This window comes from Gymnogyps californianus, chromosome 13 (assembly GCF_018139145.2).
Source record: "Gymnogyps californianus isolate 813 chromosome 13, ASM1813914v2, whole genome shotgun sequence".
Classification (NCBI taxonomy): domain Eukaryota; kingdom Metazoa; phylum Chordata; class Aves; order Accipitriformes; family Cathartidae; genus Gymnogyps; species Gymnogyps californianus.
In genome coordinates this window covers 22,141,750-22,166,570 of record NC_059483.1, presented here as the reverse complement: position 1 = coordinate 22,166,570, position 24,821 = coordinate 22,141,750, and the positions used below count along the sequence as shown (strand labels likewise).

At 37.7% G+C, this 24,821-nt stretch overlaps 1 protein-coding gene across 2 annotated transcripts in view; it reads right to left on the bottom strand.

The window, feature by feature from the left end:
• Nucleotides 1-24,821, bottom strand: part of SYN2 (synapsin II) — a 197,058-nt gene that overhangs the window by 20,084 nt on the left and 152,153 nt on the right. For both annotated transcript variants that reach the window (XM_050904476.1, XM_050904475.1), the window contains 3 exons: nucleotides 22,414-22,488; nucleotides 18,110-18,212; nucleotides 4,636-4,785 (listed from right to left, as the gene is read on the bottom strand). In XM_050904476.1, coding sequence (XP_050760433.1) covers nucleotides 4,636-4,785; nucleotides 18,110-18,212; nucleotides 22,414-22,488 — 328 coding nt within the window. The remainder of the gene's footprint in view (nucleotides 1-4,635; nucleotides 4,786-18,109; nucleotides 18,213-22,413; nucleotides 22,489-24,821) is intronic.

Genomic DNA, 24,821 nt, shown 5'->3' with positions numbered 1-24,821 from the left:
TAGGAAAGATTTAAAAAAGGCTTCTCAAAAGATCTGTCAAAAGTCTTCAAAGAGGTTACAAAAGGTGGAAATTTAGATTTCCATCATTTTATTGCCTGCAAGTAGAGCAGGTTTGTCTCATGGAAAACTTCTATTAAAATCATATTCCCAGGTAAAATTCTATTATATATTTTCATCATGGTTGTGAGTAAAACAAGCTGTCATGTTTTTAAATTAAACAGAAACAACTTAATTTTTGGAAAGAGTTTTCTGACCATATGTAGTTGTATCGGACAGAACTTCTCTGAGCCCAGGGACTCTTGCTTTTCTTTGTAGTGGGAAGGCTCATAAAGTAGCTGATAAGAGCAAAACTGGCAAGCTTCGAATCCTGTCATCGAGAATACCTTCTATCCCAATACAGTTCAATCATGCTGTCAAAGGTATGCAGTAAACTCTAACCTGGGACCACAAGAGAAAAGCCTGAGACACAGTTTGTTGGCTGCAGCCAGAGTCAGGTGGCATGAGGTACAACACACAGAGCTGCAAACTGTAGCTTTTCTCCTTCACAGATTCTCTGCCATTCTGTGTACTAGTAGAACTTGTTGTAGAGCTTGTGCAAGTGTTTATAGATAAATAAATAAATGTGTAATATAGAAAATATATATTAAAAAAATCTCAGTATATCTGATCTCTCAGACTTCAGATTTAATGGGTTTAAGAATCACAGGATTTGCACCTCTGAGGTTTCAACATAAGCAAGGCAGTTGTTTGAGGTCCCTGCCTTTGGAATTTGCTCCTTCTGGCACTCTGACAGAGAGAACTTTCTTGGCCTTCGGAACATATTGCAAGGCCAAGCATTTCCATCAAGATTTGGCTGCACAGCTCTAAACAAAGACTTATTTTCCTAATCATTGATTTGTTTTCTGATGGATAGTTAATTGGAATAGCACTGACCATTGCGGGCATTTATAAATTGAAGCATTCTTTTATGTATGATGCACTCAATGCCACAGTAGTGGGTAGATTATAAATAATTTTTAAAACCCCACGCAGATAATAAGGGAATTCAAAACATGGCACATCTATAGTTGTACTATTGACTGTAAACTGTTCATCTAAAAGCAGAAGTAGCAAAACACACAAATTACTCTTTGATATTTATATTACTTTGGTTACTAAGACCACACATACATATGCACATAGTTGATTTGGGATAAATTACTGGCTTTGCATTTTATGCGACCTGTAGAAATATGCAGTATCCCCCTGCCCCGCAAATGAACGGACTGTATTTCTCAAGAATAGGAAATAATTTCTCAGATTAGAAAAGGAGAAGACTGTTCAAAGATAAAAGGGACAGCTTGTTTTAACAGACTGATTTTATTCTTAGGAAAACAACCCAACTAAAAATAAACTACACATGAGGAGATATCTGTTTTAAATACTACAGATCTGTTTCATGATTTTCCCTTAAAGCTGGGAAGATTAATGGGTGTTTGCAAATAGCATCTTCTGTAGAAATTCAGATCCCCTTTGCTGTCCTAAACTGGTGGATAATATAACAAGGCAAATTTTAAGAAAGAAGAGCCTGATTAACTGAGAGGAAAACTAACAAATACTGCAAATATTCTGAAGGGATATCTCTGATTTTGGTCAACTGCAATCCATAATTTAAGGATAGGATAAGGAAAAGAAGATGAATGTTGAAGAACATCCTGTTGCCACTAGCAAAGGCTGAATTCTTCAGTAACCTAAACTAAGTAGAAATCTAACAGACGTTCAGCAGCTAGCCAGCAAACACTAGCTTTGGATTCATCCAAAACTTTTTTTAACAGGAAAAAAACCTTTTCATGGACACGATGAGTGACAGCAATGACTGAGGAATTTAGGAACTTTCTTAGAATGTTCCTTGTGTCCTATTTTCATTCTGGACTTACGTAGGCAGTTTTTCTTTGGAAAGGAGTGAAAACTTTATTTACATACAACAGATAACCAGCTTCTTCGGATGACAGCAGTAACCATAAACATTCCTCCTCCCTTGTCTTCTTTAAAATCCAGGGAAGCATGCCTACCCAGGACCGTACATTTTTTTCCCCAAAATGTGAAATATCAAATGCTCTAAATGACTGTGAATCCATTAATGTTACAATAATGTCTATTACTGTTTTAAATTTTGATTTATGTTGATTGTATGCTCTGGGCAACCCTAAATTTGACTCTTTGCTTCATTTTAATAGATGGCTAATTTACTGTATTTTGTACTGTAATGTACTGGCTAAAAGAAACTGTATTTTGGCATAGGGTGATTTATTTTCTTCCCCTCCTTGTCTTTCTTTTTCAGTGCCCTTTACAATGGACTTGAGTCATGTTGGATGGAAACTTCTCCATTGTATGTGGTTCCGTGGTTGAAACAATTCTGTGCTTAGTTTCAAGTGGCTGTAATATAAATAGAAGCCACACCACTTTTTTATGTGGGATGGTGTATTTTTATAACTTAAAGCATGATGATATATTTGAAGAACAAATTAGTCATTCTGCCTCAAGAACTAGTCTGTCTGAGGTATGCCACAAAACTGTTTTCAAATTGTTTACCTGGTGTGGAGCCTACTGGGAGTAAAAATAGATTCTTGATTTAGGCTTGGTAATTCCTGTATTACAGTTTGGCTTATTCTGTTGCTTAACCGATTACCACGGAGCTGCGCTGGTACAGAGCAGCAATACAGTCCTTAATAGTTTATTGTCAGAATGTATTGTCATGGTTTATTCCTTCAGTATATTAAAAGAAGTACATGAAAGTTGTAGCTGACAATGCTGTTGATCAGACCTGCTGCCTAGCTATGAAGACGTAAAAGACACTATTTAGCATTTATATAGCACTTTTCAAAGAATCATAGAATTGTAGAATGGTTTGGGTTAGAACAGGCCTTTTAAAGACCATCTAGTTCGACCCCCCCTGCCATGGGCAGGGACATCTTTCACTAGATCAGGTTGCTCAAAGCCCTGTCCAACCTGACCTTGAACACGTCCAGTGATGGGGCATCCACAGCTTCTCTGCACAACCTGATCTAGTTTCTTACCACCCTCATCGTAAAGAATTTCTTCCCTTATATCTAATCTAAATCTACCCTCTTTCAGTTTAAAACCATTACCCCTTGTCCTGCCACTACAGGCCTTGGTAAAAAGTCTTTCTCCATCTTTCTTACAAGCCCCTTTTAAGTATTGAAAGGCCACAATAATGTCTCCCTGGAGCCTTCTCTTCTCCAGGCTGAACCACCCCAACTCTCTCGGCCTTTCTTCACAGGAGAGGTGTTCCAACCCTTTGATCATTTTCATGGCCTCCTCTGGACCTGCTCTAACAGGTCCATGTCCTTCTTGTATTGGGGACTCCAGAGCTGGACGCAGTACTCCAGGTAAGGTCTCATGAGAGCGGAGTAGAGGGAAAGAATCGCCTCTCTCGACCTGCTGCCCACGCTTCCTTTGATGCAGCCCAGGACACGGTTGGCTTTCTGGGCTGCAAGTGCACATTGCTGGCTCATATCCAATTTTTCATCCACCGGTATCCCCAAGTCCTCTCTGCAGGGCTGCTCTCAATCAATTCGTCACCCAGTCTGTACTGACATTGGGGGACTGCCGTGACCCAAGTGCAGGACCCTGCCATCCAGGTCCCTCTGGATGGCATCCCTTCCCTCTAGGGTACTGACTGCACCACTCAGCTCGGTGTCATCCGCAAACTTGCTGAGGGTGCACTCAATGCCACTACGTATGTCATTAATGAAGATATTAAACAGCATTGGTCTCAGTACAGACCCTTGAGGGACACCACTTGTTACTGGTTTCCATTTGAACATTGAGCCGTTGACTGTAACTCTGGATGTGGCCATCCGGCCAATTCCTTATCCATCTAATAGTCCACCCATCAAACCCATATCTCTCCAATTTAGAGGCAAAACTTTTATGTTCTTAGAGCCTCTTACAAAAATACCACGCTCTCAGAAGTTATTTAAAGGATCAATAAAATAAACTTCACATTTTGTAAGCATGGAAATGGAAACACAAAGATGATTCCTGAAGTCTGAAAGGCAGCAAGGCCAGGGGCAGAATTCTGCATCCCCACACTTTAACTATCAGGCCATGTAAGATAAAATAAGTGAAACATCCATTTGCAACCTTTGATACAAGTTTTCTAGTATGCTAAACATATTGCAGGAGTTTCCTAGATTTGAAAGCTATTTTTGTGAATTGCAGCACATATAAAAAAAGATTATCATGTAATTCATTTCTCACAAGAACAAGAACTTTTGTCTTAGTATTCCTTCTGACATCCTCAGGGCAAAGATTGTCTATGACAGTGCCTCTTATTATTTCCATGATATTTTACACAGATGTAACTGAAAGGAAACAATACAAAGCCTGGTAATTCACTGAATCCACAGTTATCAGTTTACTGGTAGAACCACACCAACACTTGGACTACTCGATCATATCTGGAGATAATCTCATTTAAATACGAAAAACCTATAAAACTTGTTGATAAGTTTTTGAATTCTTGTAGTTCAGGGCATGTTGGCATAGTTTTCCACCCAAATTCTTTGAGGAAAATTTTGAGCTTGAAGTTATAGAATAAGATTCTCTATTTTACAAACAAAAGTTTCCTACCTGAGGCTGCTGAGTGGCAGTGGGTCTCTGAGGAGATGGTATAGGAGTTTTGGACAACATTTGGTTCATTTTGCTTACGACTAGATCAGTTATATGTTGCCTGTCTTCAGTCTGATGCTCACCGATCAGAGGCATTGCACAGTCCATGACCTGTAAAATAAAACAATACGTCAGCTATTGATACGGCACCAAAGTAAACTTATTCCATATCTGCGTAGAATGTCAGGTCATCTATTTACTTAATTGTTTTTAATAAAAGTCAAACAAGATCTGTAGAAATGGTGTACGTTATATCAGAAAAAAGCCCAAGTGCAGGATACGGGTCAGCAGAGCAAGAGAACAGCAACTTTACAATGCCATCCCTTTCCAATCTTCAAGCAATATACAGGTTCAGTATGATACTTGGGCATACACTCTCTGGGGAACATGACTCCGGTGGGAAGCACATAGCAGATACGGAAAATGAGGTTTCTTAGGCTATTCAGTGGTCTGCCGAAAATCTGAATTGTCTGCGCTTCTGTCTAAGCTACATTTCTGAAGATTTTTCTCTCTTACGTGTTTTTGTGGCTCATACCATGTTCATCAGCTGAATTAGAACACGGGAATGCAACCTAAAACTTCAGCTTCCAAGCTATTTGTTGGATTTCTGCTAGGGAAGGCTGGATCCTTATTGATTAATGAAAAAATTTAAATAAGACCTTGTTATTATTCACATCCTTTTTGAAAAGTAGTGTGGCTGCAGTGCAGCTGATGCAAAAAAGAGGTAAGAATTTCTACAAAGAAAGCAAGATATCAGAGGCAAATAAAAATGTGCACTTTTCCATTCGCAATATGGCAGGTTAAGAGTGTTCAGCAATTACTTAATTCAGCTGTTCAGATGGATAAAACTAATACTGAATTCAGTTCATTTCAGTGGGTTATAAGGATTTGTTATTTCTACACAATATTTGTTATTTCTGCAGTGTATCTACTTTTGGCGCATCTGCGTGTGTTTCAGGGGAAATAAAAGCATAACGTAATAACCCCAACTATTATTCACAATGGCACTGGACATTCTCATTTCAACAATAAAAGGGTTTAATTCACTTTTGAGAAACTGCAATCCTTTTTCAATATGTATCAAGGCTATTCAGAAAAAGGTGAAGGCATGTCACCTGCAGCCCTGCACTCTGGTGTTTCTCATAGGTATGGATCACAAGCGACTGAGGCCTACAATACAAACGATACTATTAATAATTAGTAAGAGGCTGTCAGGGATAAAGCAGTTAGACTACATGAGCAGTAATAGACTGTAGGGTTGTCATTATACCTGATCCAGTTAGAGTCTTTGTACAACCTGAGTTGTGTCCATCTAACTTTCAGTCGGTGAAAAGCTGTCCAGCTGCCAAATCTCACACAAGATTTCTCACTAGGGTAGGCAAATCATGCACTAGGCACAACAATAAGCTGTGCTGGTAAGAGAGAAGGTGGTGGCGGGTGAAGAAGAAAAGAATCATTAGTAAGGGATCCTCATGGGTTTTGCACAACTGCAGAAGGATCAGTAAGTTTTATGGGGGTGTTTCAGTACTTCCAAAAGGGCATCTTCTGTATGTCTTTGGCTTCTGAGGTTCCTTCTCTATTGCAGGTAAATGGAACAAGACTGAAAAGATTCAACAGAGTCAAAAGAGTGCTGGAGGACTCTTGCTGCCACAGGCAATTGTAAGTGCTAATGGTCAGAGAAACACCTTAAACTTCCCTCGCTCCTATCCAACCTCTAGCAAAAGGACTAGAAAGAGAGCTCTCCTGTTGGGAGGCAGGGCTCTTAGGGCTAGAGAGGTTGATTCCCATCTCTTCAGGTGGGCATTCTGCTGGAGGTTGTTGCCTTGGGCTATTTTTGTTAGTTACGCAGCTTGCGTAGTTGAAGGGAAGATACTGAAATTTTGTGATAAGACCTGATTCTGCAAAAATTTACAAGGTGGAAGAATTCTGTTATCTGTAGGGGTGACACAGGGATCAGACTGAAGAGAACGAAGCTAGTGCATCTGCATGGTATGGATCCCTCCCGAGGCAGAAGGGATATGGTGGGGACAACAAAACTCAATCCATCAACTTACACTGAACACTTTATCTCCTTTATAAACAAAGAGCACAGTTTTACCTTCCTTCTTTTAGATATTCAAGTGCTCTAGGAATTAGACACACAAACTGGGTATTTAAAGACATTTGGATTTAAAAGAACATGCATGTTCATTACAACACTGGAATGTAATCGTTCATCTTGCACAGTAGTTGGGAATGAGCTGCATTGTAAATAATATTACCTAAGCTTGAGGATTTTCAAAATATGATTAAGCGCTATAGAAATTCTTACTGAGGCTGACAAAGACTACTCTGTTCTAATAATGAGATTAGTTTGAAGCCCAAAAGCATTTACATTATTCTTCTGTTTGTTCATCTACAAGAGACACTGGCATTGTGTCCAGTTGGCAACCAAAATGTTGGCAACACTTGTTCTGGGATTTTCAGATCTAGGATGTCTCCTCTAAGCTTCCTCACAGCTAAAAGGCTTTAAAATTACCCCAAAGTAAACAATGAAATAATAACTGAAGTCCAGAGCAAATGTTTCCTAAGAAATGAATGAATGTTTTTCCACTCTTGGGCCACATCAACAGTATTGAAGAAATGCTTAATAATTACACAGAAAGTTTCTATAAAATTTACCATATTTTTTAATAAACATATTTTTAAGTGGAACATAATGAATGTTTTTAAATAACTGAGAGAAAAGTATCGAACAAATATGAGTTGATATTTCTGAATGGGTAAAATGGAGTCTTGCTGGTTGTGTGGCTCTTGAAATACAAAATTTTTGTGGATTTACTTCAGTATTAATTTCCATTGAGTTATTGCTATTTCTTAAAATTGCTGTAATGCTCAAAGATCCACTTCATTTTATCAGGAGCTTTTTCTTGCAAGAGTGATATGCAAAATGCCTGGAGGGAGGGGGCAACCAGATGTGCCAGATACTTTGGCCAGGACTTTAAAGTGTTAATAATGACTGAATATTAGAATGTCTTGATGTCAGTGTGAAGGACATTGGATGTGTGGTTGTCCACTGCAAAACGTCTGATTTTCAGAGGGGGAGTTATATCTGCGGTCTAAAAATCTGCCCCCCTTGAAGGCAGGCATTAATGACAGTTATTCTTGAGACTATTGCCCCTCTCGCTATCAGGTGTATATTAACCCCCTCTTACCCAACAACAGAAGCAACAGCTATATGTTTCACAGGTGTGCAAAGAAAACCTCACTTTGTTTACCATCCACTTACATTTAAAAAATTATTTGGAATGACTGTGAAACAAATTGCCTAAAATAAGGTCCTGCCAAAGGATTAGACAGGATTAAAATCTGGAGGACTGGGTTCTGACTGAATTTCTATTTTTAAATACTTCTATAACTACAAGTTTACATATAAACTTTCTTCAGGAGATATTGCCATGTTGTTTACCAGAACATGTGGGAAAAGTGTCGTTCTATGGCTAAGGATAAAAAGAGAAGCCTTGAGGTGTTGCTGAACACTTCATGTCCACTTCAGTAGAGAAGATCTTACATTTCTTGAAGATAGCTGCCCTATTCACATATTGAGGCAGATTGAAACGCATATGGCATTAAAAACCATAGCCATTCGCCCTTGACAATCTTTTGTCACTTGGACAGGTTTTGATGTTGTTAAAAATCCTTTTGTTCGTTGCCATACTTGACAAATATTGTTGGCCAAAGACACGCTGAACCTAACACTGAACATGTACTGAGTCAGATGCCAAGTCTTGAATGATGGTAAGCTCTAATGTGTTCTGATGCTTTACTGAAGTACAAAGATAGTAGCCAAAGTAAAAAGAGAAAGTAAGGCATCAGATTATCAAGAAAACTACTGATCCCAAAGTGAAATGTCACCAAATAGCTGAGTGAGTAAAAGATTACCAAGGCTTAAAAGCAGTTCAATTGCAGGACACTGTTCAGTTTAATAACTGATTGGACTTGAGAGGCAACGTGGGTGGGTAGAAGTCATAGGTGGCAGGAGGCTGAAGGGGCTCTTACCACTTGCACTGCTCACAGGGAACGGCTAGAGTGTCCAGAGCACAGCATTTACACCCAGCATCGCATGTGGCTGCTAGGAAGAGGCTTAGCTTCCCTCTCTCTGTTATTGCTGCTGTGACTCTCAAGGATAGACCTTAACCTTACCAAGAGAGCACTTCTCCTATTCCTTGGCAAAGAAGCTAAGATCAAGGTGAATACTTTACGGGGTGGGTTTTGTTGTCTTCTTCTTCTTTTTCTTTAAGAGGATACAGTCTATTTTCCTTTCTAGCAAAGTAATTAATGACAGGTATCAGAAATCAGTGAAGTTTTATATAAATGTATCTTAAGAATTAAAAATATTTTGGGTAGCACTAACAGTTTTTAAAACCTGTGAGTGACTAACAGGAATGTCATGCTGGCATTTCCCCCACTTTAGAGGACTTGACAAAGTTTAAACATACACAAAGCATCCTGTTTATAAATAGTCTATTTATATCCTGTGCTAGTTTTAAAATATCATTTAAAAACAGCCAGGGTTTTTTTTCAGTACCTAGTTCAGCTGTTTAAAATATTGGAGTTTCCCACTAAGAGGATTTCATAGAAAAAAAGACATCTGTAATTTATAAAATCAAATATGTTACTTTTGCAGATGCCAGTAAAACATGGGTCACTATGAAGTACGGTCACTTAATTCATATTGCTTCTATCTTTCATTTATATGCATTTCAGTAACCAATTCTTTGGGATGAATTTCTCTTAGCACCCAGAAACCATATTCTGAAATGCACTTAACACATCCTTATATTAAACTATAAGAGACTGACTGTATATATTAGCAGTAGTAACAGAAACTAGAGCAGCATGTTTAAGTCAACACAATACTGTGACAAAACAAAACGCTGACCTTTCAGTGATATGACCTTTCAGTGAATTAGTCTGTGCTCTCCGCTGCTAGTGTGGATAAGGCAAATATTTGAAATTTGGGCTGCAAGACCGAGACTGGCAAGAAAGAGAAGAGAAATGCTGTTTAACTCTGATGAATAGGAAAGGAAATGGGATGGGATTGATAAAGGAGCCAGTGCAACTAGAAGATATAGAATTGCAAAGGGATCATCATGTTTGAAGGAGAAATGACTCTGCCATTGTCCAGACATAGTTCTCCGTTACATAATATGTTTTCCACCAAAGGATTAAGAAAGATCTCTTGCTTAGAGCTTTATGAAGACCCAGCCCAAATGGTGCCGGGAAAGACAGAGTTGGGTGGGTTAAAGGAAGGGCAAAGGTAAAGAACTCTGTTGATACAGTGGAAGAAAAGGGTGTTTGTGAGGATGCTGAAACACAAGAGGAATATGAAGGAACAGATAGAGGGCTTGCAAGTCAGAAGTGCCCAAGGAGCCTGACAGAATAATGATATATGGATTTCCTATGGAAAAAGACCTATGAATTACAGGAGAAGAGAAGATATGATAACTGGTAAGTGCAGAGGGAGGAAGAATTAATTTCATTGCGAATCAGGGTGATTTTGAGAGTGTGAGGACTGAGAAAACACATTTACTTTGGTCTGTGAATAAGAGAAGCTGGATTGTGCTGTTGCTATGTTATGCATGTGTTATTCTTCTGTGGTGTTGTTTTTGTGGGACCTGGATGTCTCCAGTTGTGGTGAAAATTTTGACTGTAAAGGCAGAGGCTGATACAGATTTTCATTTAAGAGTTCTAAGTATGGAGTAAGTAATTGACATTAAGAAAAACTAATAGTTTGAGAAGGTCATTTAAGACTGAATGGGATGTAAGAAGAGATGGTGTGATTTCTGAGAAGTAAGGGAGTGACTGGATATGAAGTAATCACGGGGCTTTCCCTGAGGTCTCTATAGCAGATGCAGGAATAATTTGTAATTGGAAATGTAACCACACCTGAGAAGCGGGCAGGGGATAGTACAGCAGAAAATCAGTGGTGACTGCTAGGAAATTTTTACAGTCCCTCCTGTAGTGGGTGAATAACAACATCTGCAGAAAAAGTAAGAACAGCTGGGAAAGTGAATCAAGCATTCCTTGATGAAGGATCCAGTGCCTACGGACAAATTTATATGGTCTTGTTTTAATTTGGAATGAAAACAAACCAAGCAAATGATTTCTATGTCCAATCAAAATCGCTGGATGAAGCTGAATTTGTATGTTGCAAGCTCATGCAAACGTAGTAGATTAAAAAAAAGTGTAAAAATATATAGAAAATGCAGTTAATATATCTGAGAAAAATTCAAGCACTTTGAAAAGAATATGTGAAAGAGATTGGTTTAATCTATAAAATAACAATTAATTTAACATCACAATGAATTCTACCTGTATTCACTCCCCTATTAATAAAGTATGGTTCATTATGAACAAAAGAAAACATTAAGACGGTCACATATAAGAAGTGCTATTGTTGCTAATTTAAAATATAAAAAGTTACAGGTATTTTGACAATAGATACAGTAAACAAATATTATGTGAAAAAATATTAATGAATAGTTATTCTTAGGATGGAAACCCAAATATTAACGTTATTCACGCAGGGCGATAATTATTGCTCCATTCAAATGAAAACTAGTGTCCTAGCAAAACAAATTTGCCCCCTTCATTAACTATGGCACTAGATACACTTCATTTACTTTTCTGTCTAAAAGAAGAGCTGATGTCATTATTTCTGGAATGGTGTCTGGAAAGTTTCAGTGGATTAAATCTGTTACTTCCAAAATATAAAAAAAGGCCCAGAAGAGTTCATTGAATAAACTGAATTTTTTCTATCACATGAAACCCACATATGAAGGAATATATTAATGAATTCAGCACTAATGCATCAGAAACTTGGAAAAACCTTAATTAAAAAGGTTTTTTCTAGAATTGTATCTTCTTAGCCATTTCTTATTAAGTTATATTAAGTCCTATTAGGAATAATTAAGTTATATTAAATCGTATTAGGAAATGCAGGAATGCTCCTTGTTTTGGAAAGATGAATCTTCACAGACAGTCTTCACAGTGGTCTTAATTATAACTTAGTTACATAAAAGAGTAATTTTAGACTCCTAAATGTTCAAAATTTCTTATAGTACCAGATCACAAATTATGAGACTTCTGACTTTATCAACTATTACAGCTGGATTTAGTTCCCTTACTAACCTGAACAGAGGATATTCTTTAATGGATGGAAAGCCACTTAAGTATGTAAAAAAACATGGCCATTATTATCTGCCACTCTTGCACATATTTATATGCCAAATCACCCGATTTAGAGATAAAATTATGTTTCTAGAGAGTTTTTAAAAACCTGTTTATTGTAGAGGACTTGTATCTACAATATTGGCAGACATGGTAAGAAACAAAACTTCTCCCTCTCTTTTTTCTTTTAGGATAGGGTCTGAGCAACTTTGAAGTTAGCCCTGCTTTGAGCAGAATGTTGGACTACGTGACCTCCAATCTAGATATGTCTATGATTTGTGATACCCCACTTACAAGGATATTACCAAATATTTCTAACAGAATATATTTTCATGCCTTTGTCCAGTCTTCGGTGCTGAATTTTGGAAATGTGTATGATTAAGACAGAAGAATAAGTAAGCTTAGCTTCTGAGCACTTGGAAGGACACGGTTTGTACATCAGAGGCTTGTGCTCATTGAACTTGTGCCATAGGCAGTGCCATAGCTCTGTCTGAACTGTAAACTGAATAGTATAGCTAGCATTTCCTAGAAAGCACAACTTTAAGTAAAATTGTGCACAAATACTGCACGAGGTACAGGTTTCTTCTGCCTTTGCCCCCTTCTGATGTATTTCTTCACGTACTTTAGCCAATATTATTCAGGACACTGAATATGGGAATACAGAAGTCTGTGAAGGACAGCATCCTTAGTGCTGGTGCTGTATCACTACACCTTATACAGTATATATAGTCTGGAGTTGGTGGTATGTTTCCTAGTAGTTTGATAGACTGCAGCACCTTCAGAAACAGTGTCTATTACACCAAGACTTAAAAAAAAAAAATCAAAATCTGTTGCTTAATTTCTTATACTGGCTTACAGCGGCTGAAAATACTCTTTATGAAATCCAAACGGTTTGCATCTTTCTAGGTTATAAACTACTTGGAAGCTAATTTTAATACAGCTTAGGGTAAAAATAAGCAAGTAGAAATAAGACACCTGCAGCAGCCACCCACCCATTCCATTCTGAGCAAAATTTGGGAGATTGCCTGTGAGGCCGCTTTAAAGGATTCTGTTACATTTGTTCTCTTTTACTGCATTCATCATCATGATATGAGCTTTTGTTGAGTTTCCCAGAGGTTTGGTTTTCCAAGAATGAATCATGAAAGATAATATCCAGTGGAGTCAGAAACATGAACAATGCTCAAGTATCTGTTCCTTCTAGTATTAAAACTACAGAAGTAGTAATTTAAAAAGGGAAAGATTAAAAGTCTTGCTTCTATTTAAGAAGTTAAAGTTTAATGGAACTTAATTTGATGTCTTATTAGCAAGAATTGGTGAGACAGTCAAAAAGCTGTATGTTGCAATGATGTGTTAATAAAATTCTTGTTTCTACAGCTTGTCTCTGGCATGATGATGCCTGGCAGCTGAGTATTCCAACGGAGGTGAAAAAAATAGTCCCTAAATGAATAGCTAAGATCGTTACACAGAATAATAACTTGGCCTTCCTCCTGATCAACCTGACAACCCGTCCTTTTAGCTAAGTGATTCTTTAATTAGTTCATTGCTCCCTAGTAGGAGTTTGGAGATAGTTCTTTGGAGTATAGAAGTAAAAGACATGAAGAACCAGAAGGTTCTCCTGGAGAAGGTAATTTCTTCCAGGGAACAACTTTTAGAAAACCATGTTCTTGTAAAAGTCGAAGCTACCTCTTACAGCCCCCATCTAAGAAAACTGTAGAGAGCTTGTAGCTTCACGGAAACACAGAGGTTGTATTGTGTCTGAGTAATATTATGACATCAATATTTTGTCCTTCCTGTCTTCAGACAAATTGGTCTGGATTTTTTTCCTGGGGATGCATAAGGTATCCCTCAACTGCATAGCAAGAAGACACAAATGGACATCCTTCGAAATTCCCCTGGGAGTAGCATTTATAGCAGTGTGGAAAGATGAATGGTACACTAAAAAAGTATCCTTTTTATAATGTTTGGGAAATAACAGTAGTATTGGCTTCAGCTTGTTCAAATGACTAGAAATCTCTAGGGTGGCTGCAGAAATATGAAGATACTGATGCACAAACTAGCACGGGGGAACTGACCCAAATCTATAAAATGGACCCAAATCTAGCACCCAAAGCTATAAAATGTGAGAAGCTGTACTTACACTGCAATTTCTTGGTGTTTTATTACATTGAGACCTACTTGGTCAAAGGAGCATGCAAATGCCACGAGGGAGACATCTACAAGCAGCTAAGAGTAATAAAGATCTGTGTATTTCTTTATTTCATAACAAGGTTTATGTATGCAGAAATTAAGTGTCTAGAACTATACTTTGGTGTCACTAAACATCCTTTTTTTTTTTTTTCTTTCATTTCAGTTCTCTAATCCTTCCATATTATTCCTGAAGAGGCATTACTCTACTTACACAGCAAGCACACTTTGCATAAATTGAATGGCCATGAGGCTTTAAAATAAGTTATTTAAAAATTCTCATCCTTTTAATCAAATATATATAGAAGAGAAACTATTAGAGAAACTAAAACAGAAAAAAAATGTTTACCCTTCTTGAAGAAGTGGGGCATGATGACTAGATCTAACATTAAGAACCAACACATTCTTACCTGCAATGTAAGCGTACCATACTAGATCATAGATAAAGAATCACTTTATAGTGGTGTTTTTTAAGAAGTACAGCTAGAACATTAGATTCATGAGACACAATGTTGTACTGATTCCCTAGTATCAGCCACTGGTACAATTTGTTGCTCCATGGTTTTGGGGAATAAAAGAAAGCAGAATGTTAAACCAAGGAATGACAAAAGGACCATCACAAAGCAGTTGAATGGCTACAACACTAAAATAATAAAATTATTGGTATAGGATAAAAACGGAAAGGAAAGGATAATATGAAATTAATTAATAACCTTCCAGAAACAGTCATATAAAAAGTCATTTATGTGTTACATTTTCTAACATTAGTTTAGAATGGATTTTTGTAAGCAGATGAGCTGTTACATGTAATATTTAAACACTGTGGATATTTTAAAACTACTGTCTTGGATTATGCATGTCCTAAAGCTCTTGTTGAACACCTTTGTCAAAACACGTACTATGTACTAAATAGTTATTCCTGTAAAATGCTGCTCTCCCAATCTTGTTACAGAAAATCCCTCTGAAGTTAATTTCTGTCTAGAATGCTGAGTATATGAAGGATACTCTAGTAGAACTCTACTCTAATTCACATTCACCCTGAAGCCGGATGACATATGTGTATGCTTTCCTATTGGTGGTTACACTGGTTGAATGTTCAAACTGAAAAATCAGGAAGAACACATCTACATACATTATCTCATACGTTAGGAAGTTTGTACGTTTCTTGTCAGATCATATCTGCAGAATTAAAGTGTCAGTAATACAGAAACATTTAGTTTTGTACTAGGTGTACCAGTCACCATGAAAACATGAGAGCACACGTTTCAGTGTGGGACTGCAACTGGAATGTAAACCCAGTATTTACGGACTGATTGTCCTGCTCAGCTACTGGTTCTTGATTGCAGCGTGTACATGCTAGCTTTAATAACACATTTATTTTCTCATATTGAAAGTACACAAAAGGCGAAAATTTTTCCTATGCTGGTGCAGACGGTCCTCTGCTCTTCACTGTATCATAGAATTATAGTGCAATAACTGTTAAAATTATAGTGTAATAACTGTTGATGTAAGCTGGCTTTTTAGTAGCAAATGTTCGTAAGTTTTACAGATGTTCTGTTGGATGTCAACTTTGCAAACAATTCTACATTTCAATGTTTTATCCAGATTCTAAATATTCTTGCTGATGAGCATTACCATCTTCCAAACAATTCAGCTGATTCTGTAGAACAGCAAGAATTATCACGCTTCTATCCACTCTTTTTTTTAACTGCAACATCTATTATGTACACTACTTAAAATGCTCTATAAACCCAGTTCCTGATGTATGCTGCAGTTCTCAGAATTCTGTTTGCTTAAAAGTATGACTGTGTCTGGCATGGAAAATTAGGGGATTTGTTCAGAAGCAGGAAGCAGGGTACTCTGTTGGTCCATTATATAATTTGCACTGGCTATTTCATTTTCAAGAAACTGCTCCCCCTTCTCCTCCTACCCACCAGACCTCCCAGGCCTGATGCACGAATTCATTTGTGTACCTGACTTCAGCGGAAGCTGATGATGCTTGCTGGCTTTGCTCAAAACTTTGGAAAATCCTGCAATATCAAAAATGTGGAAACAGTCGAGTTCAGTGAATGAAAGTGAAGTGCATTTAGTCTGACAGGAATTTGCTAACTGGCAGAAGTGTCAACTGTTAAAATAAAGGAGACATCCTTCACTTCCATTGGAAGCAGAAAAGGTCCAACTATATTTGTACAGGAACAGCAGGATGAAAAGAAAGTAGGGAACAAAAGAAATCGGTAGGAGGGACTAATCATTTCTCAGACTAGCTTTAGCTACAGTGGGTAAGAAACAACATTGTTTTATGTCTGAAACCTCTAGTTCTTACAAGAATATACTTGTTAAATGCAATCCTACTCTGGTTTTCTATCTTTTTGCATGCAATCTTTCAGTTTTTAACTACTATCTTATGAGGTAAGATAACTAAGATCTTATGTCTTAAAACAATCTACATCTCTTTATTTTATAGTTTAAATCGTGGGGTCAAAATTTATTGGATTAAAGCTAGCCAAATCAGCATGAACTATCTCAAATGTTATGAATTTAGATAAATGGGTGTGTGTGGAAAATGCTGAGACCCATCCTCTGAGACATTCAGGGGCTATGGGAACCGCAGAGTATCCTACAAAGCTTTAAATGGCATGTGGGAGGCTGCCAAAGCCCAACTGCTGGAGAGGAGCTGACTTGTGAGCAGAAATCCATACCTTCCCAGTAAGCAGAAATGTCCGAGATACACCCGTGGCTACAGCCAAGCTGTGAAGTAGCACACGTGACAAATCTTATGTTCAGGAATTTCCCCTATATTGTATCATCAGAAGTCAGAGTGGTCTGTTTTGAGAAAGAGGAAAATACTTTTCTTTCGCTCTTTCAAATCTCAGCCAGATTTCATTGGGTCAAGCATTACAGATTTAACAGGAACTTCGGGCTGCGGTGGAGGGGAAAGACTGCACTATATGAAGGAGCAACAGAGGAGGTTTAGTATTGAATCCTAAATGTTATGCTACAGTAAGTTCTGATTTGGCCAGGCAGACTAAAGAAACAGGATGTCTTGAAATCTTCCTCAGCATCTCAGGAGGCAGTGATTAATTCTGTTTGTTTTACTGCAGGTTTAATGCTGCAAGCTGCTCAGTCCTTTAAAGTGCTATTGATTGATTTGCAAATTATTAGCAATTGCAATAGTGATAAATGCATTTGTGAAAAGTGAAGAGAAGAAAATACATAGAGCTGTTTAAGACTGTGACAAAACAAAGATTTTTACTTCTGCAAAGCTTTTCTGTTATAAATGGATACAAATAACTAGAAAAAGTCAATCCATAATCTCCAGATTACTCTCCTGGTTTAGAAAAAATACTCTTACTTTTGCTTTAGCAAATATCAACCTCTTTTGGAGCGGGGAGATTCTGAAGATCCTTGCCTGTCTCCTGAATAAAATTCTAAGAACATGGAAGGTGCTGAAGAAATCCTGAATTGTGTGATAGGCAAGTGATGATCTCTTGTTTTATGGCTAGACAAAGTTATATTTATCCATAATAAACTTAAGGTAAATGAAAAACTTAAACTTTTCAAAATTATCTACAGCAGAACCTTCTGATTCATGAGGAATCAGATCTTAAAGGCAACATTTAGGCTAGAAAAAAGTAGTTTCCACTTCATTCTTAATTTCCCCTTCCATGTAAAGGTATAATTTTGCTGGGGTTCCCTTGGGATAGTGCTATCTATAAACCTTCCAGGAAAAACTGGTAAGCCTGCTCAGGAAAGAAATTATAAGGGTTGGGAAAATGTGACACCCACATTTGGTTTTGTTTTGTAGTTTGTGTACATTTCCTCAAACACTAAAAGACATTACCATCTATATGGTTACATTTTCCAGCAAGTGTTGCCACTAACTTGGACATGTGGCTTTGTATTATGATTTAAACGTTGCTCAAAAATACACAGTCTTTCCTGAAACACAAATAAGCCCACGCCTAACTATCACAAATGTTCTTTGCCTGGGTGTTTGTCATATATAAAAGCATATATTGAAAAGAGTGGGATTGCTTACCTCAAAAATATAATCCTTTCCATCCTTTCCATGTACAGCTTTAACAGCACAGATGTCCAAACCACCAAATATTTCAGAACAGGTGTCAACCCAAAGCTTGTACCTGTTTCATAAAAATAATTTTTTCTGTGAGTATCTCATCAGGCTCTTGTTTTCCTATAGGCTTAACCTAATAACGTACTTTATACATTTGCTCTAAATTCAGAATTTTCACTATATTGCCAGTTTTATTTGAATTTGTATGTCCCAGAATAGTAGCTTAGAGAGACCGGCCTGATTACTCTGCTTTTCCCAGTAGAATCCAGAAAAGCTGTGGCTCTGTATCCTGACCTAGTATTATGCTGGATTCTGTCCCAGTTTATATGGGTCCAAACATGTGTCTGCTCTAAACTGTGAGTAACCTGAAGATAAGATATGCTGGAACACAAACAGCATTTAGCTGTATCCCATCCCGCATTTCCAGTGTCCTTATGCTAGCACAGCTTGCTAGTTGTGGCTGTACTTTACGTGAGAACTCCCCGCAAGGGGGATTTATCATCCGACCAGTTTTTGTGGCTTCGGTGATGCCAAGGGGTTTTAGAAAGTAGGGAACAGGGCTTCTGTTTTCTGGTGAAATTCAATCTGTGCACAGATTCAAGTGTGACAATCCTCTTGCCTATTATGCTTGGTAGTGTACTTAATTATGGATGGGCTTTATTCTTTTATCAGGAAAACTAGAATGAGAGTCTCTGTCCTAAATTACGGACCCAACCGTATTCCCAAGTAGCAATGATAGCCGTGTATGTACATCACTGAACAAGGCAAAAGAAAAATCAAGACAAAACACCCCTTAAGATGATGCAAGAGCAACAGCCGTATGACACTACGTAAACGTTACATAGCATGCAGACAAGGATAATATTCTTCATGTAGGCTTATAGACAACTACAGTAAAATTCAACAGAAATCTAAAGAATTCTGAGGAATTCCACAACTCCTAAAAAAAGCTAACATTTCATGCAGTATTGAACATAAGAACTCCTCCATTTCATTTCTAACCTCATGGTAAGAAATATGGTCTGAGGAATGGACAGTTTACCCATTCTACATGCAGTAATATGATTTATTTTTCTTGCGTGAAGAGCTTTATCCATGCTATGAATAGAGAGATTATCTGACTAACAAGGGAATGAAGTGGGACTTACTAGAAAAAGAGTGAGGCAATTCCTGTGATCAAGTAACAGAACTGTTACTGACATAACAGGGAGCCATAATACTTTGCTGAGAGCGTTCTGAGGTGATGTAAGCTGTTTTGCTCAATGGCGAGGATTGACTCACAGGACACAAAACAGCATTGAGAACTTTCACGAACTAATAGCATAGCTGTGCATGGGCACCAGTAAGCGATGATACGATCTTGAAAGGTTATATAGGCAGCTATCACAGTTCCACCAATTGAAGGGCATGTTTTGCTTAACCCCCCCCCCCCCAGTTTTAAAGCAGCCATTTATCATAAACTTTTTTCTCTTTCATTGGCTAGCATTTGAGTATAAATGAGAGCTATTTCCTTTTACAGGCCCTCTCCTGCTCTCTCCTGATCCAGCCTTTGAGCCATGATGATAGATTTCCCACATCATAGTATTTTCCATTGCAAAAAAATTGATGTAATAAACATAGCATTTGACTTCACTGTAGGATCAAAGGAAACTCGTTGCTGGGCTGAGAGTCTTATTCATATATAAATATCTTCAGTAATAGCATCCTTTCCAAGTCTGTTCCAGTGGAAAAGTTTTTCTTTTAAGCAGAATACAAAGAAATTGATACAACTGTTTGAAAAAATCCTGATGGTAGTATTTTAGCAACGAAAATAATTTTTTTCCTGTGAGAAACATGTTTTTTGTCCAAAATGAGAGGTTTTTTTGGATGCCTGACAATTTCAACATCTGTAGATGCACTGACTGACTGGACTGCTTGCATGCACTTGCTTGTAAATAACTTTTTTTTGCTGTAAAATACCAACATGTATCTTAGAAAGTCATGAGGACACGAAAACTTGTCTTTAACAGTAAATATCTGGACTTCACATGAAAAAAAAAGAAGACATTTTCTTTAAAATACTGAAACATCAATCAGATCTATGAAAGCATTTTTAATAGTCTGTCTTCTGCCAACAAACACAGAACTGGAAAAATACGGTTACATTTGGAAAGAGAGGTGTTGGATGGACTAGCCTGTAGTGTTTTAAACCCAAGGCTTGCACAGTAGGTTTGACAAGAGGTCACGGTTCTTATTCTCCGAGAGCCAATATAGTGTGCAGCAGCCTTAGAACTGACAGATAATAAAGTCTTGTTCCCAGGTGTCTGACATGAAATAGCTGGTGTGCCAGAGGAGGGGTGCACAATTAGCACAGGTCTCTCTTCTTCTGCTCCTGTCTGGGGAGCAGTGCCTCTCTGAAATAGAGGGGTCAAGAAGAATGTGTAACATTGAAATCTGCTTGTTCTCTGCCTCGTCATTGTCCCTTACTGTGCCACATTCTTCCTTCTTTTCTAAATTTCTAGACTAAGATTTATATTCAGTCAACAATGTCAACTCAGGCAGTGCTTTCAAAACCCTTCTTCCTAATTCATGACATGTATTATAAATGAAACGCACATACATCAGATTTGATTGCTTTTGGTATACCGTTGAACTACTTCAACTCTTCAGAAAACTTCAGTTTTCCCTTCTCTTCCTTGCTCTGCTTTGTGCACTTCAGTGGGTAATCAGACAAAAAGCAGGGCTATGTGATACACACCCCTTTCTGTTATGAGAAAAGATCCATCTTTTCTATGCTTTTGTCTTCATCAGCATAAAAGAAGTCTTGTTTTGTTGGCTAGTGTTTTTTTAATGGGAAAATACCTACTGTGCTCTAATTATCTTACATTCAAAAACGGAAGCAGAAGCAAAGCACGTAGAGCATTTACAGTGAGGTAGCTAGGCAAGGTTAGCATTTCTTACTCACCACCCATACTTGATATTGTTTAGTTTTCCTTACGGCAAAACTAAAGTGCCTGTGTTTTTACAGAGGAATAGCTCATGGACTGTAATTACACATGCTAAAGCACACTCTTTCTTTTCCCTCTCAGCGAAGGCATAACCTCACTTTCTAAAGGAAGGTGGGAGGGGAATGAGAAAGAGAAAATAATGTGGCTCCACTCCATCCCCAGAGGGGAGATCAGCGAGGACACAGTCTAGACAGGGGTTGGACAGCAGGGAGTTGTAATTCCCGTCTTACTTGTTTTCACCTTTCTCAGGGCAGGCAATGGTTCAGTTCCTGTGTCTCCCTCAGCTCATAAGAGGGACCAAGTTGTAGGTTCCAGACTTTAAAAAACAAAACAAAACAAAACAAAAAAAACACCAAAAAAAGACTACTGTTGAACTTTAAAACACCTTTTAAATTACACTTTTATCGTACAGACTTTTTTCAGCTTCCACTGGTAGCAACCTTTGGAGAAGCTGAACAAAAGAAAATTCATAGCCATCAAAAAGCCTCACAGATTTCTTTTGCAGGGAAAAGAGGTCTATAGATTGTGGAGGAACTTGGAGCAAATGAGCGGTATTGAGAGAAGAGTTCTGTCAACAGAAGACCTGAGCTTCAAAATGGTACTGCAGGGAGAATGTTTTTGACTGGATTGCAAAAAGTATCCAGCATAAGGATGGGAGACAGAAAGAAAAGCACAGTAAACCAAAGTACAGAGCTGGAATGACGACAGGAGGGAAATAAGCTTCAGTATATCCCAGCATCTGGGTAAAAAGCCTTACAGTGCAGTTTAGTGGAAATTTCAAAAATGAAAAATAAGCAATTTTGCAGGATTGAAAGTAGAAAAGAGAAATATGATTTAAACAGGCAAAGTTAAGACCAGATTGCTTGGTTATAATAGATGGTGTAGAAGGAGAAAAGTTTAAAACACTGTGGCATGGGGTAAGACTGTCAGGTAAAAGAGGGCAAATGAACCAGAGGAAATGATTGACAGATTGAGTCTGAAAAATGGAATTTTCTGAAGGGAATTCCAGTAGTTTTCTAGGTGCAGATATGGATGTAGGAACCCAAGGGTGCACGTAAGCACCTAAGCCTAGTACTTAGTTTGGGTAGTTAACTCTGAGACACGTCATATGGAACTCTTGGCTCATATTCTTTCATCTAATTCAAAGATTTTTTTCCAAAATGAATGTGAGACATGCATTTACTGTGAATTGCATATCAACAATGTCATTTTTAAAAAATTCATTTAAAATAAAATTCCATTAATTTTTTTTAATTACCTTTTACATGAGACTCGACTTACTTATCTGACATAGCAATTTGTTCCAACATGGCAGAGCCTGTGTTTGTCTTCCAGTTTCCGGATATGGAAGTTCTCCTGAAAGGGGGAAAATATTACAAAGACAGCCAGTGGTTTTATATTTTCACTATCTCTTACATTACTCTGATTTTCACGTGAATACTATAGCAGTATTTACACCTTTTTCATATCTGGCAGCTTATAACAGAACACCTAAACCACGAAGAATTCGAACAGGCATTGCAATTGTCAGTAATGCTTCACTGTAGGCATGTTATGAAGTATGACAGTGCTGTGAAATTTCTGTTCCCCATTTATTAAGACTTTTTTTTAAAAAACCTACTATGATTAAGTGCAAATGCTAGCAATAAGCTGTTATCAGTTATAAATGGACTGAATAGCCTGTAACATACTGTTACTGCACATGGCAAGAAACTGAAGCTTCAGCTTCTCGTTTCAAATCCCTACCACCGCAGGGTTAGGTCCCAATACTTGAAAAACAAGATATCTATGTTTTTAACATCTCTGAAGTGATCTGAGATCTCTCTTAGAGCTGGATTTTGGTTTCTCCTCCAGTTTTCACTCTTTGCTAGTTTACTAATATAATCCAAATGGCATATGTCAGGGCTTGAGTATACCATCTTTTCTTTAATCTCTAAGAAAAAAAAAAAATCATATCAAGTTTTTTCCTCCTCAGACCTTAGGACTGCTACCAGGGCTGAGAAGATCACTGTTTTCTGAAACCTAAATGCTGTACTGGGAATAGGCTAAGGATACAAATTATGAAGTGTTTCCAGTTAGTAAAATAATAGGAACATCTGTAATGTATTAAAAGTATATTAGACAGCAGCTATAGTTTTCTCTCCATTTTTCTATTAACCTAATTACGAGGGTCAGCAGCAATTGTGGGGGAATGTTGACTTTTCTATAGGAGTCTCATGAAGTTAGCTGAATTTTAAAGCATAAAGTTCTTCTAAGATGCCATGTTCTTTGTTGATGTGGGAGAAACTAGTGAAAGGGGAACGTGCATGTTGAGTGCTGTGTGTAAGGTAACGTTGCCCAGTAATAAGGCTACCTTGTGATTTCTGCTTCGTTTTTTAAAGTGATATTTACATATATGTGTCTACTTACAAATTAAAAATTCTAAGTTCATCACTACTCTACACACATATTCTGCATCAGAGAGATACACAAATCACAATTCAGCTCTACTGCAGACTTCTCAAAGGCATTCATTAGCATGTATGATTTAAGGTGTCTTTTAGGAAGCAAGATGTGACCAAATCAGAAAAAAAAAAAATTGTCCTGAAGACTTTTAGCAAGTATTTAGTTCAAGATCCTCAGCTGCACTGATGTAATCTCAGCACTACTGACTAGAGAAGAAAAGATGGTTTGCTTTAAGCCATGCTTTCACTCCACAACGTGAAAGGTCCCCTGTTGAACCTGAAGAAGTCTCATGACTGGATGCTTGGCTGGCTGTAACGATGCTGAAGGGACCAGATGAGGACTGAGAGGAATGCTACGGACACAGATCTAACTGGTGTCATCTCAACAGCTTGTGGGCTGGAGCCGTTGGTGCTAGGTCTGGGACACAGAACAACTCCAAAACAACAGGGGTTCCATCAGACCATGGTTAAGTGATACAGAAGTACCCGACCAGACTATCTGGCACTTCAAACCTTAGATATGATTTCTGTAATTCATATATGATTTCCTCTACTGAAATATGTAGGTTTCCCACCCTTCTTCATTTCTGTTCTGATAAGTGCTAAGGGTCTTTCATATCGTTATCTCCTTCTCTTTTACTAAATACTGAATAATATAGAAAACAACTCCTAACACTTTTGAGTGCTTTACACTTAGGTTTAACATGTTTTCACTTGATTTGGTCTTTGCAAAGAAGGAAGAACTGTTTTAAAATTGGGGGAAAAGGAATTCTGATTAGTATAAACAATTCATAGTAACTTGAGCTTCCCCTTTTCCAACACCCTTCCGCTTTATTTAGTACCATTTAAAGTACGCAATCCAAATTGTCGGGACAGGGACTTGCCATCAGAAAAATATGTAGAAATGTCTACCTACAATTCTTGTGTAGGTAGCCTGCTTAGTGGTTTGATTCTATAGCACTGTCTTTCTTTGGTCGATGTACTCTACTTTTGTTTTATTGATCTTTTGATCAAACTACATTAAGTTATGGATTCAGAGTATGGCTTTTGGAGAGGAGATTTAGACGTAGTGTTTCTGTATTTCTGTTTTTCTTCATTGTGTGTGACCCTTTTAACTCTATTTCCTTGAAGTCAGATGAATTCTGTAATGGTACCAAGTGTAGTTAAGTATGCGTCACAAAGCGTTTTGAGGAGCTGTGGTATTTAGAGGGATCCAATGTTGCATTTTGGCTATAATCTCTACTG